We start from the raw sequence: 13,286 nt of genomic DNA, 5'->3' as shown, positions 1-13,286 counted from the left end.
GACGGAGATCTTTAAGATGTCATTAGAAACAGGGATTGTGCCAGAGGATTGGCGTATTGCTCATGTGGTTCCATTGTTTAAAAAGGGTTCTAGAAGTAAGCCTAGCAATTATAGACCTGTCAGTTTGACATCAGTGATGGGTAAATTAATGGAAAGTATTCTTAGAGATGGTATTAATAATTATCTGGATAGACAGGATCTGATTAGGAGTAGCCAGCATGGATTTGTGCGTGGAAGGTCATGTTTGACAAACCTTATTGAATTTTTTGAAGAAGTTACGAGGAATGTTGACGAGGGTAAGGCAGTGGGTGTAGTCTATATGGACTTCAGCAAAGCCTTTGACAAAGTTCCACATGGAAGGTTAGTTAAGAAGGTTCAGTCGTTAGGTATTAATGCTGGAGTAATAAAATGGATTCAACAGTGGCTAGATGGGAGATGCCAGAGAGTAGTGGTGGATAATTGTTTATCGGGATGGAGGCCGGTGACTAGCGGGGTGCCTCAGGGATCTGTTTTGGGCCCAATGTTGTTTGTAATATACATAAATGATCTGAATGATGGGGTGGTAAATTGGATTAGTAAGTATGCCGATGATACTAAGGTAGGAGGTGTTGTGGATAATGAGGTGGGTTTTCAAAGCTTGCAGGGAGATTTATGCCGGTTAGAAAAATGGGCTGAACGTTGGCAGATGGAGTTTAATGCTGAGAAGTGTGAGGTTCTACATTTTGGCAGGAATAATCCAAATAGAACATACAGGGTAAATGGTAGGGCATTGAGGAACGCAGAGGAACAGAGAGATCTAGGAATAACAGTGCATAGTTCCCTGAAGGTGGAGTCTCATGTAGATAGGGTGGTGAAGAAGGCTTTTGGAACGCTGGTCTTTATAAATCAAAGCATTGAGTACAGAAGTTGGAATGTAATGTTAAAATTGTACAAGGCATTGGTAAGGCCAAATTTGGAATATTGTGTGCAGTTCTGGTCACCGAATTATAGGAAAGATATCAATAAATTAGAGAGAGTGCAGAGACGATTTACTAGGATGTTACCTGGGTTTCAGCACTTAAGTTATAGAGAAAGGTTGAACAAGTTAGGTCTCTATTCATTGGAGCGTAGAAGGTTGAGGGGGGATTTGATCAAGGTATTTAAAATTTTGAGAGGGATAGATAGAGTTGACGTGAATAGGCTGTTTCCATTGAGAGTAGGGGAGATTCAAACAAGAGGACATGATTTGAGAGTTAGGGGGCAGAAGTTTAAGGGAAATACGAGGGGTATTTCTTTACTCAGAGAGTGATAGCTGTGTGGAATGAGCTTCCTGTAGAAGTAGTAGAGGCCAGTTCAGTTGTGTCATTTAAGGTAAAATTGGATAGGTATATGGACAGGAAAGGAGTGGAGGGTTATGGGCTGAGTGCGGGTAGGTGGGACTAGGTGAGATTAAGAGTTCAGCACGGACTAGGAGGGCCGAGATGGCCTGTTTCCGTGCTGTGATTGTTGTATGGTTATAAGAATCACTTGATTCTGGCATGGTCCCAGAGGACTGGAAAATTGCAAATGTCACTTCACTTATTAAAAAGGAAGGAAATTACAGGCCAGGTAGCCTGGCCTCAGTGATTGGGAAAGTGTTGGAGTCTATTATTAAGGTGAGGTTTCAGGGTACTTGGAGATTAATGATAAAATAAGTCAAAGCCATGATAATACATTTTGGTAAAAGGAACAATAGCGTGGACTATTATCTAAATGGGGAGAAGTTTCAAACATCAGAGGTGCAGGGGGACTTGAGAATCCTCGTGCAAGACTCCCAGACGGTTAATTTACAGGTTGTGTCTGTGGTAAAGAAGGCAAATACAATGTTGCCATTTATTTCAATGGGAATAGAATATAAAAGCATGGAGATAACTGTGAGGCTTTATACAACACCTAGTCAGGCCACACTTGGAGTATTGTCAACTGTTTTGGGTTCCATATCTCAGAAAGGATGTGTTGTCATTGGAGAGAGTCCAGAGGAGGTTCACAAGGATGTTTCTCGGAATGAAGGCATTAACATGTGGAATGTTTGGCAGCTTTGGGCCTGTACTCACTGAAATTTAGAAGAATGTGGGGGAAGCTCATTGAGACCTACCAAATGTTGAAAGGACTAGATAGGGTGGATGTGGAGAGAATGCTTCCTCTGGTGGGGGTGTCTAGGACTAAAGGTCACAGCCTCTAAATTGATGGGTGACCTTTTAGAACAGAAGTAAGGAGGAATTTTTTTTAGCTAGAGAGTAGTCAATCTGTGGAATGCTTTGCCACAGACTGTGGTGGAGGCCAGGTCAGGTCCACAGGTATACTTAGAGTGGAAGTTAATGGTTTCCTTAGTGGTCAGGGTATTAAAGGATATGGTGAGAAGGCAGGTGTATGGGGTTGAGTGGGATCCCGGATCAGCCATGATGAAATGGTGGAGCGGACTGAATGGCCTAATTCTGTTCCTATGTCTTATGGCCTAAAGCAGTGTGAGGTGGCTTTCAAGAAGGTAAAGGAAATGGTGACATTAGACACTGTACTCACACATTATGATCCACATCATCCAGTGATGTCTCGCCTTATGGTGTAGGTGCAGTCATGTCACACATTATGAGTGATGGAAATGAATACTCCATAGCCTTTACATCACATTCCTTTACTGCTGCAGAGAAAATTTATGCACAGATTGACAGAGACACCTTCAGTTTGGTATTGTGTAAAATATTTCAACCAGTATTTGTATTGGAGAGAGTTTACCCTCATTACCGATCATCAGCTACTGGTGTCCGTTTTCAGTCCACAGAAGGGTGTTCCACTAACAGCAGCATGAATATTGAGATGGGCTCCATTTCTTGGGAGGACACAACTACAAAATTGAATTCTAGAGGCTGACTAATCATGGAAATGCTGATGGATTGTCTTGCTTACCCTGAGAAAAGGAAACATCTGAAAAATTTACAAACTAAAACACTCTTTTTGACATATTCTCCCCAATGCAAATTGAAAATCTTCCCTATTACAGCAGAGATATTCCAAGGGAATGCAGAAAGGATCCCACACTCTCAGGTCTATGTGGCCATACTAAATGGTTGGAATGTGCAGCAGAAATCCCAGTTCCCCCATTTTTACCATTTTTCAAGGAACTTGCCCTTGGTGGAAGTTGCCTTATGTGGGGATTGAGACTTATTGTACCATCCAGGCTGACAGCTAAAGGTTTAGAGGAACTATATGCCCGTCATCTAGACGTGGTCAAAATGAAAGTGTTGGCTTGAAGCTATGGTAGCCTGGGATAGATCAGTGAATGGAGGAGATTGCCATGCGCTGTTTGGGATGCCAACACGTCCAGAAGATGCCAAGAGCATTTGGGAGAAGAAAGAAGAAAGGTGTCCAGTGCTATCAGAACCATTTCCTGCAGTACCAGAACCAATTCCTATTAGTGCCACTAAAGAGCTCCCAGACCTGAGATTATTTCACAGTCACCAGTTTCCCCTGCCAGGCAGAGTAATCCCAATTGCTTGACAGAAAAGACACCCCGCAGGAGTAAGAAATCTTCCACAGCAATTAAACCTTTTGGCCTCAATGGGAGTTTATATATAAATATAATTATATACATATACACACAGTACCTATAAACAGTATTCGCCCCTCCTTGGAAGTTTTCATATTTTATTGTTTTACAACATTGAATCACAGTGGATTTAATTTGGTTTTTTTACACTTATCAACAGAAAAAGACTCTTTCGTGTCAAAGGGAAACCAGTTCTCTGCAAAGTGATCTCAACTAATTCAAATATAAAACACAAAATAGTTGATTGCTTCAGTATTCTCCCCCTTTAATATGACACACCAAATCATCACTAGTGCAGACAATTGGTTTTGGAAGTCATATAGTTAGTTAAATGGAGAACTGGTTTTGGAGATGTGTGCAGTCGGGGAGTTTTAAATGACTGGTAAAAATACACCTGTGTCTGGGAAGTCCAACTGCTGGTGAGTCAGTATCCTGGCAAAAACTACACCATGAAGAAAAAGGAACACTCCAAGCAACTCCATGGAAAGGTTATTGAAAAGCACAAGTCAGGAGATTTATACACGAAAAATTTCAAGTCACTGAATATCCCTTGGAGTACAGTTAAGTCAATCATCAAGAAATGGAAAGAATATGGTAGTTGTAAATTTGCCTACAGCAGGCCGTCCTCAAAAACTGAGTGACCGTGCAAGAAGGGGACTAGTGTGGGAGGCCACCAAGAGACCTTTGACAACTCTGGAGGAGTTACAGGCTTCAGTGGCTGAGATGGGAGAGACTGTGCATACATCTGTTGCCCGGGTGCTTCACCAGTCACAGCTTTATACGAAGTGTGGAAAAGAGAAAGCCACTGTTGGAAAAAGAATTCAGCAAGAGTTTGCCAGAAGGCACATGGGAGACTCTGAAGTCAGCTGGAAAAAGGTTCTATGGTTTAACAAAAGCAAAATTCAGCTTTTCGGCCATCAGACTATATGCTGTTTAGCGTAAACCAAACACTACACACCATTCCTACCATGTTGGCGGCTGTTTCATGCTGTGGGGATGCTTCACTCCACAGGCCCTGAAAGGCTTGTGAAAGCAGAGGATAAAATTAATGCAACAATATACAGGGAAAACCAGAAGGAAAATCTGATGTAGTCTGCAAGAGAACTGTGACTTGGGCAAAGCTTTGTTTTCCAGCAAGACAATGACTCCAAAACTGCACAGGATTGTTTTAAAATACAACAAAGTTAATCTTTTATAGTGGCCAAGTTTGAGTCCAGACCTCAATCCAATTGAGAATTTGTGGCTGGGCTTGAAAAGGGCTGTTCCCTCACTATCTCTATGCAATTTGACAGAGTTGGCGCAGTTTTGTAAAGAAGAATGGGGAAAAATTGCAGTGTCCAGATGTGCAAAGCTGATAGAGACCTATCCACACAGACTCAAGGTAATGACAAATCAGCATGTAGAATGATTGAATTTCTTGTTGAATGGTGCCATAACACCAATTTCTCACTCAATGTTAACAAAACCAAAGAGGTGATTGTTGACAAGAGGAAGAATCAAGAGATCTATGAACCAATCAGGGGATTGGTGGTGGAGAGGGGGAGTAACTTTAAATTCCTCAGCGTTATCATTTCAGAGGATCGATCCTAGGACCAGCATGTAAGTGCCACTACTTAACTAGAAGTGTGTGCAGATTCAGGATGTCATCTAGAACTTTGTACAGGTGCACATTGGAGGCTATCCTTACTGGTCATAACATGGCTGGGTATGAAATCACTAATGCACATGAAAAAGCCTACAAAAAGTAATAAATGAAGCCCATCATAGAAAAAGCCTTCCCCACCATTGAGCACATCTACAAAGCCCGCTGCCACAAGAAAGCAGCATCAGTTATCAAAGACCCCCCCACCCCCCCATCATCCAGTCCATGTTCTCTTCTCGGTCCCACACCACCAGGTTCAGGAACAGTTATTACCCTTCTACCATCAGGCTCCTGAATCAATGTGGATAACTTCACTCATCTCAACAATGAATTATTCCACAGCCTATGGACCCACTTTCAAGGACACTTAAACTCATGTTTTCAATATAATTAGCATGTCTTCTTATGCATATTAATAGCATCTGTGTAGTTTTTCATTGATTCTACAGTTCTTTGTATCTATGAATGCCTGCAAGAAAATGGGTAGTATATGATGACATATACATGGTTTTATAACAAATTTACTTTGAACTTTTAATATTGAAAATTGCCAAAATGATAGAATAGGATTATAGATCAGTTGCAGATAAGGGTGGAGAGATAAAGTTCAATCTGGCCCAATTTAAAGTGTTGGACTTTGGGCGATCAAATGTGAAGGGCAGGTAGAGTTAATGACAAAACCCTTAAAGTGTTTATGGGATCCTGGTGTTCAAGTCCTAGCTCCCTGAAAATGTTTGCACAAGTTTGTAAGGTGGTATTGATTATTTGCCTTTATTACATGAGGCACCAAGTTCAAGAGTTAGCCCTATAAAACTCCGATTTGGACTATTGCAGCCATTATAGGAAGCATGTGGAGGCTGAGGGGAGATCTAATACAAGTTTATAAAATGATAGACAGTTGTTAATCTTTTATCCAGTGCTGAAACGTCTTGTACCAAGGGACTTACATTGAAAATGGGAGGGTTAATTCACAGAAAATGTGCAGATTTTCTCTCACACCCACAAACTCAAAATGGAGGATATGGAATTTGTGTAAAAAGGAAGATTTAGTTTAACACAATATTGTGGGCTGAAGGCCCTGTTCTTATTCTGTTTGGTTTTATTTTCTATCCCATGATAACCCTACTTGCAACCAGTAGTAAAGTGGTCTTTCTAACAGAAATTTGTACCGTCAGCATTCTGAAGGAGAACCTGACTAATTTTCCCCAAACCAAATTAATTCATAGTTCCAGAGACTTTAGTTACAGCAGAATTAACAAACTCTTCCAAACCTCCTAATCACCTTGGAAGAGAAAGGGGAAATTAATTACACTTATTACACAAAAACTCTTTATTCAATATTTATTCAACACAAAAACCTTGAATATGGACCTCATTCACTTTCGGTAAGGGACACATATGTACATATATAACAATTTCATTTGGAAAAGCCACAGTAGTCTTTGTGCACCTCTGTTGCAAGCTTGTAATTACAAAGGCTTCTTGTTGTGCATTTGATGTTTAGTTTTCACATTCGCCAAAGAACTGAGCAGTTTAACAGACTTTTTTTTAAATCAGGTTCTTCCCCCTATTCCTCCCCTCCAAAGTAAAAAGGTTTAATAGTACAGGAAACGAGCAAGATTTTACACAACCCAAGCTGAGTAAAGGTTGAAAAAAAAACTATTTTTGCAGTCCACACCCTGATAAAGGTTATGTCCGGCCATAAATCTCCAAATGTTGCTGCATTCTCAGTGGTTAAATCTATTACTGTTGTGATAAATGATAAATACAACATGGCAAATGCTTTGGAAATTTCCAGCAGGGTCAAAATACAAAACAGACATCACTGCATTACAGACAATAGTTTATTACCCATGTTCCATTTTGGCACCTCCTTTGTTGTCAAAAATGCTGGCAAAAACTGAACAAAATCCATATTTGTAAAATAAAACATGTAAAGATAATGTTCACAACTAGGGATTGATATCGATTATTCCATTGCAATACTAAAATTAATGTTAAAATAAACTTTCAGAAATAGTGAGCAATTAGGCTTCTCTCAATGTAGTTTCAAGTGTGCATGACACTAGTGGGATGCCTAATGAGGTTAAGTAACTTTGAAGACTCGTGCTCATTTACAAGAAAAAGAGAAAAATAAAACAAGCTCTCCCTCCAATAAACATGGACACAACTCAAAACAATTCGACAATGCTGTGGCTAATCAAGAAGATAAAACTGATGAGGTGTACTGATGAGGTGCAGCTTAGAATTGCATCCGTTCTTCACAATTACCAAATGTTAGTTTGAAACAGGGGGAGGGGTCACACTTGGTTTTGGTGACCACTGCTACCTCAAACATGTTGAAGTCCAATAGCATTAGCAGAGATTCACAAAGTACTCTCTGGGTGGGTGCATTTTCCTTCAGAGAAGTTCTCTCCCATTTATTTCAGTAATGCCATCTTCCATATATTTCTCAGCAATACCAACTAAAAACTCATTTACTGGGATCAGCATCATAGCACTAAGCTATTGATCACCCAAATTTTGAAGTGCTTGATGAAGTTTGTCTTCATCTGAAATTCTACGCCACATAGTTGTATTGGTTGGTATTTTCTTTGTCTCTCTCCATGTAGTCCCTGTCAATTAAACTCTCAATTCTTTTCTTTAGATCAGCAGGCTGAAATAAAAAACAGGAAATGTTATTAATATGGCAGAAAATTATAGCATGATGGACTGTGCCTAACTCTGATTTCATTTAACAGAATTAATGGTTTCTCAACTGATGGCCTACAAGGAACATAACCTCATTTCCTGCATCCACCCACATAATGCCTAGTAATTCACAAACATGATTATCTCTTAACAGTTTGAGGGTGAAAAATTACGTTGACAAATCAATTAAGTAAAATATTCGTAATACATACCTTGACTGGAAATTTCAGCTGGTTATATACTTCAGATACAAGAAGATTGTGGCTCAAAGTTTTTCTCATTTTCATGATTCGCACAATAGCAGCATCTATTTGATACTGCCTATCTTGGAATACTCTCTCAGTGGTGCTGGCCTGCTCTTCAACCTACAAAAAAAGTGTTACAGTTGCAATACTTGACAGATAATATGATCAGGCTAATCTTATTAATACTAGAATTAAATGGAAGTAATGTTTGAAAAGGAAAATATAGTCAAGGGATATTAAAAAACGTTTACAAAAGCAGCGATTGAACTAAACTTTCCACAAGTTTCTTGTATTTCTATAGTGCCCTACATATGATAAAACATTGAAGATGGTAAGGAATTGGGATGGTTAAGAATGGTTTGATTTATCTTTAGGCATTGGCTATCTAAAGTGATGGACGAGATAAATATAAAATTTATTAATTCCATTTTGAAAGCTAGAAGTTTTTCTTTAAATTCCCTTTGAAATTGGGTTTTCCAAATTTTCCTAGTTCCTCAATTGGTTATGACAGTTTATGTCAATGCAGTTCTCAACATTTTGATAGTATCCTCAATGCCAAATAAATTAATTTTAATATGCCCAATGAGCTGAACAAAACTATTTGCATTAATATACAAGAGTTAAGTGGTAAATAGTGTGTTCTTTTACAAGGAAGAAATCTAATATAAATATGAATGTATATATTTAATAATGAAAAAATATAATTGTTATAAAAACCTGCCGGCATTAACTGTGCAGGCTCAAACATCCAGAATGGCCAGTTGTGAATTATAATGAAGGAACATATGCTACTACATACCAGTATTCAGGAAAAGTATAAGGAGGAAATAAAAAAATGTGATTAAAAATTCTTTTAAAAAAAACCTTTCACTTTTGTAGATTATGCGGAATGAGGGAAGCAAAAAAAAAAATTGTAAAGTTCTTTAGCAGAATTTAGTAAGTATTAACAAAAACAGTCTTGCAAATGGCTAAAAATAAGCCTGCAATGCTTCATTAATGGGATAATTTCTGATCTGGATCTGAGCCACTGCTTTGATATAGCATGATTAGGTGCCTTAAAAATACTCCATTCTCCAACATTAGCATTTCTTGTACCTCCAACCGTTAAAAACATTCACATCAACATTACACAATTAGTGTTTATGTATTTTAATTGGTAGCCCTCTCAAGAAATGAGGGGATTTGTGTACCGTTTCTTTCATCTGGATCTGGTTAATCTTGATCCTGAACAATTTATGTTTGAAATCATCATTACAGGTGAACTTATCATAGTCTTCTACATCTTTGCTTTTCGGAGTCTTGGTCAATACACGTGCTTTGCCACATGCCAATGACTGTAATGTTCTTCTTAATTCTCCATCCTCTGATGATAAAATTTTCATAATTAATAACTTTATACAATATTTGAGAGACATCTGTCCCTCCCACCTTCTCATAATTATACTTAAGACATCCTCCAGTATCTTGTGTAATTGGCCATTTTCTTCTGAGCCAAGACAGTGAATGAGAGCAAGCTTTTCAAAGTCACAATAATTCTGGTCTCATCTAATCTCAATATTAGAATGAACACTTAATTTCAAAAAATTCACCAGACAACAGAGAAAAAGAAATGTTTTTTTTCCTTTTACACTGCTCAAGTTAAATTATGTATTTTAATAAGCAGCCTCAACTCAGATCACCTAACCAGTATAAACCAACCAATTGTTTTTTATATTTAGAGCATATTTACAAGAAAACTGATTAATTATTCCAGTATTTAAATAATTGTTCTGTCACCCATTTTATTGGAGAATGACAAATACAAGTTTCTGACACTTGCTTTCTTAGAAATATATTTCTCCATTTTTTTTTAAATCCAGTTTTACAAAAGAATACTTCTGGACATCTTCTACAGCTACATATTTCATTCTGGGGAAAAAAAAAACACAAACCTATTCCAGTAGCAGTTTTAATTTCCTCCAAACTGAACTCTTCCCCTTCATTAAACATGAGTAGAACCAGTGTTTGGAAAAGTGACACTTGAAGCTCTTTCTTACCCTATCATAAAAGGAGAAAACATTTATAAAAATGCTATTTCCTTTATTAAAATGTTGTAACAGTTTATTCAATTTTTAACATATAAATTGAGTTATATAGGTTCAGAAAATGGATGAATTCAATCCTGTAATTTGCCCTGTTAAAATGAAGATAGAAATACATATGTAATGAATAATTATATGTCCTTAAATAGGCTAAATGTCAGTAAATGCAACTTAAAAAAATATTCACAGGATGTGTGCATTGTAGGCTTGGAAAGCACTAAGATGGCAATGGGCAATCTCCAGGTTCAAATTAGAAATGGTGCCATGCATTCTCTGCTATAAGGTAGAAAGTGCAAGTTGGGAGGTGCCGCTGAGTTTGGCAATGAGCCAGTTTCAGTTTTACAATTTTTCCATTTTTGACACGAGTCAAAAATTATCTTCATTCCACACTTCAAAACAAACGTCACGATACCTCTGGAAAAAATATTAAGGCATTTAAAGCAACTACTTGAATTTACAAGGAAGTGATAATGTGGAGATGATTATTCAACAGTAATTCTATAGATGCCTTCCTTCAAATATTTTCACGACCTTGAGTGCAGTATATACAGTTGGCCCTCCTTATTCGCAGGGGATTGGTTCCGGAACCTCCCGCAGATACCAAAAAACGCGGATGCTCAAGTCCTTTATTTAACCTGTCTCAATATGATGGTCTTTAGGACCCAGCGGAACACCGGACCTTATTTAACATGTATCAGTACAGTGGACTTTAGGACCTTGCGCAGCTCTGAATCTGCAGGGTTTCTGTTCACGAAAATAATCACGATCATGATTGAAAATTAAGTGGAAGTAAAGCAATCAGAAAGAGGTGAAGCGCCATTGGTCATTGGAAAAGTGTTAGACTACAGTCGGTCAACGATCGGAACAATTTTAATGGAGCATTTAAAAGGCCCTGCCCCGATGAAAGCTACAATTATTACTAAGCAACACAGTGGTTTAATTATTGAAATTCATATGTTTCTTAAGAGTTTTATATGCATAGAAAGGTAAAATATATACTATATACTAAGACAAACGTTTTTCTTACTGAGGCCACATAATACCGGATGTAGCTGTTCTGACTTCAAATCCAACTTAAAGACGGACACAGGAACAGAACTCGTTCATAACCTGGAGACTGCCTGTACTTTTAAATCATCTCTAGATTACTTATAATACCTAATACAATGTAAATGCTATGTAAATAGTTGTTATACTGTATTGTTTAGGGGAAAATGACAAGAAAAAACAGTCTGTACATGCTCAACAACTAGTGCTGGAGAGAAAACTTCCGGATTTTCCTGCTCCACGGTTGGTTGAATCTGCGGATAAGGAGGGCTGTTGTGATGGAAAAATAACTGGTTCTTTGATTCTCAATAGTAGAGGCCTGGACACACAGTTTTAATAATAAGGAATTTATTTACAAGGGGAAGTCGGGTCAACACAAGCAACTACAATATTCTAACAAAAAACGCTTAGGGTTAACACGTGTGGGGAAGGTCGGGTCGGCTGTACAGTACACAGAAAGCGGTGTGGGGACAGAGTACAGTTACACATACAAAGAACAAGGGAAAAGCACTACGACAGCTATCCCCCTTGACCTTGGATAGCTGCGGCTCCCTTACCAGGACAACCGATAGACCTTCCCAAACATAAATCAATGCACTTACCTTCAATGAGGTGGTCTGTAAGAGAGACCGAGACAGGCACATGTCTCACCTTTTATAGCATGGGGCTGAGCAAGATAATCCAATTAAAGTGGCCAATAATTTAGGTGTGCATTGATTAGTTGGGAGGGACCAAATGTTGATTGGCGTGTGGTGTGTCCTCCGACCAGCCAGACGGCAGTGCGCCTGTCACGGAGCCGGTATCTCTGGATACAAGTGCTGACTGTACTATACAGTTCATCCCAGGATCATTCATAGCTTTCTAAGTCTACCGACATGTTTTTCTGCAAGTCATCACTGGATAGTTGCAGGGCTTAAGAAGCTTTTTCATATAAAATAAATACTGCAATGGCATATCCTGTCAGGCACAGAAAATGTTGTAACTGTCAACTAGATTGTTTTGGTCTTTGCTAGAGTAAACATCATATGAAAAGAAGACATCTTGAGCAACAGCATTTGTGAATTACCTGCGCAAAAAGATCATGCACCTTCCACTTTAGCAATCCTTTTCTCAAGCGTTTTAATGTTAGTCAGTTACCAAGTAAACCTATCATTCTGGCCTAATAATGCACCTAAATGTAGTGCCTGCAGGCTTCCACTGAATCCATCAACTTTCAACACAATCCATCCTGACGGACCTACGTGGTTGAAACCCAAGAAACTGAATTGAGTTCAAAGTTCAAAATACTTATATCACTCTATACCACCCTGAGATCCATTTTCTTGCATTTCCAGTAGAGCAAAAGAAATTAATGAAAATCTGCCAAGTCTAACAAGCAACCAATATGTGAAAAGTGACAAACTGCAAATCAAAGATAAATATATATTAAAAATGTAGTTGCACAATAATACTGAGGTCTTGAAAGCAAGTCCATATGTTGTGTTCAGTTATCAGATCAGTGTTAAGATGAATGAAGTTATCCATGTTTGTTCCAACGCCCGATGGATTAAGGGTAATAACTTCCTGAACCTGGTGGTGGGATCTAAGGCTCCTGTACCTTCTTCCCGATGGCAGCAGCGAGAAGAGAGCATGGGCTGGATAATGGGGGTCCTTGATGATGGATGCTACTTTCTTGTGGCAGAGCTCTGTGTAGATGTGCTCAATGGTGGGGAGGGCTTTTCCTGTCTTGCACTAGGCTGTATTAACTACTCCTTGTAGGCTTTTCTGTTCTTGCACATTGGTGTTTCCATATCAGACCATGATACAACCAGGGTACCTTCCACTGTGCAACTACAGATGTTTTGGTTGTTTTAGATGACATGTCAAATTTGCGCAAACTTCAAAAAAAATGTAGAGCCATTCTTTGGAATGGCATTTACACACTGGTCCCACACAGATCTTCTGACATGATAACGCCAAAGGATTTAAAGTTATGACCTTCTCCACCTCTGATCTCGAATGTGACTGGCTCATGGACT

The 13,286-nt window shown here is 38.6% G+C and overlaps 1 protein-coding gene across 1 annotated transcript in view; it reads right to left on the bottom strand.

Moving 5' to 3' along the window:
• Positions 1 to 6,531: 6,531 nt before the first annotated feature.
• Positions 6,532 to 13,286, bottom strand: part of cul4b (cullin 4B) — a 61,287-nt gene continuing 54,532 nt past the window's right edge. Inside the window, exons 17-20 of the mRNA XM_059977001.1 lie at positions 10,072 to 10,177; positions 9,331 to 9,503; positions 8,108 to 8,260; positions 6,532 to 7,860 (exon numbers count right to left, since the gene is read on the bottom strand). Coding sequence (XP_059832984.1) covers positions 7,765 to 7,860; positions 8,108 to 8,260; positions 9,331 to 9,503; positions 10,072 to 10,177 — 528 coding nt within the window. The 3' untranslated portion in view covers positions 6,532 to 7,764. The remainder of the gene's footprint in view (positions 7,861 to 8,107; positions 8,261 to 9,330; positions 9,504 to 10,071; positions 10,178 to 13,286) is intronic.

The sequence above is a fragment of the Hypanus sabinus genome, chromosome 8 (assembly GCF_030144855.1).
Source record: "Hypanus sabinus isolate sHypSab1 chromosome 8, sHypSab1.hap1, whole genome shotgun sequence".
Taxonomy (NCBI): Eukaryota; Metazoa; Chordata; class Chondrichthyes; order Myliobatiformes; family Dasyatidae; genus Hypanus; species Hypanus sabinus.
The sequence above is the reverse complement of the archived record's forward strand: the minus strand, read 5'-3'. Positions and strand labels throughout refer to the sequence as shown.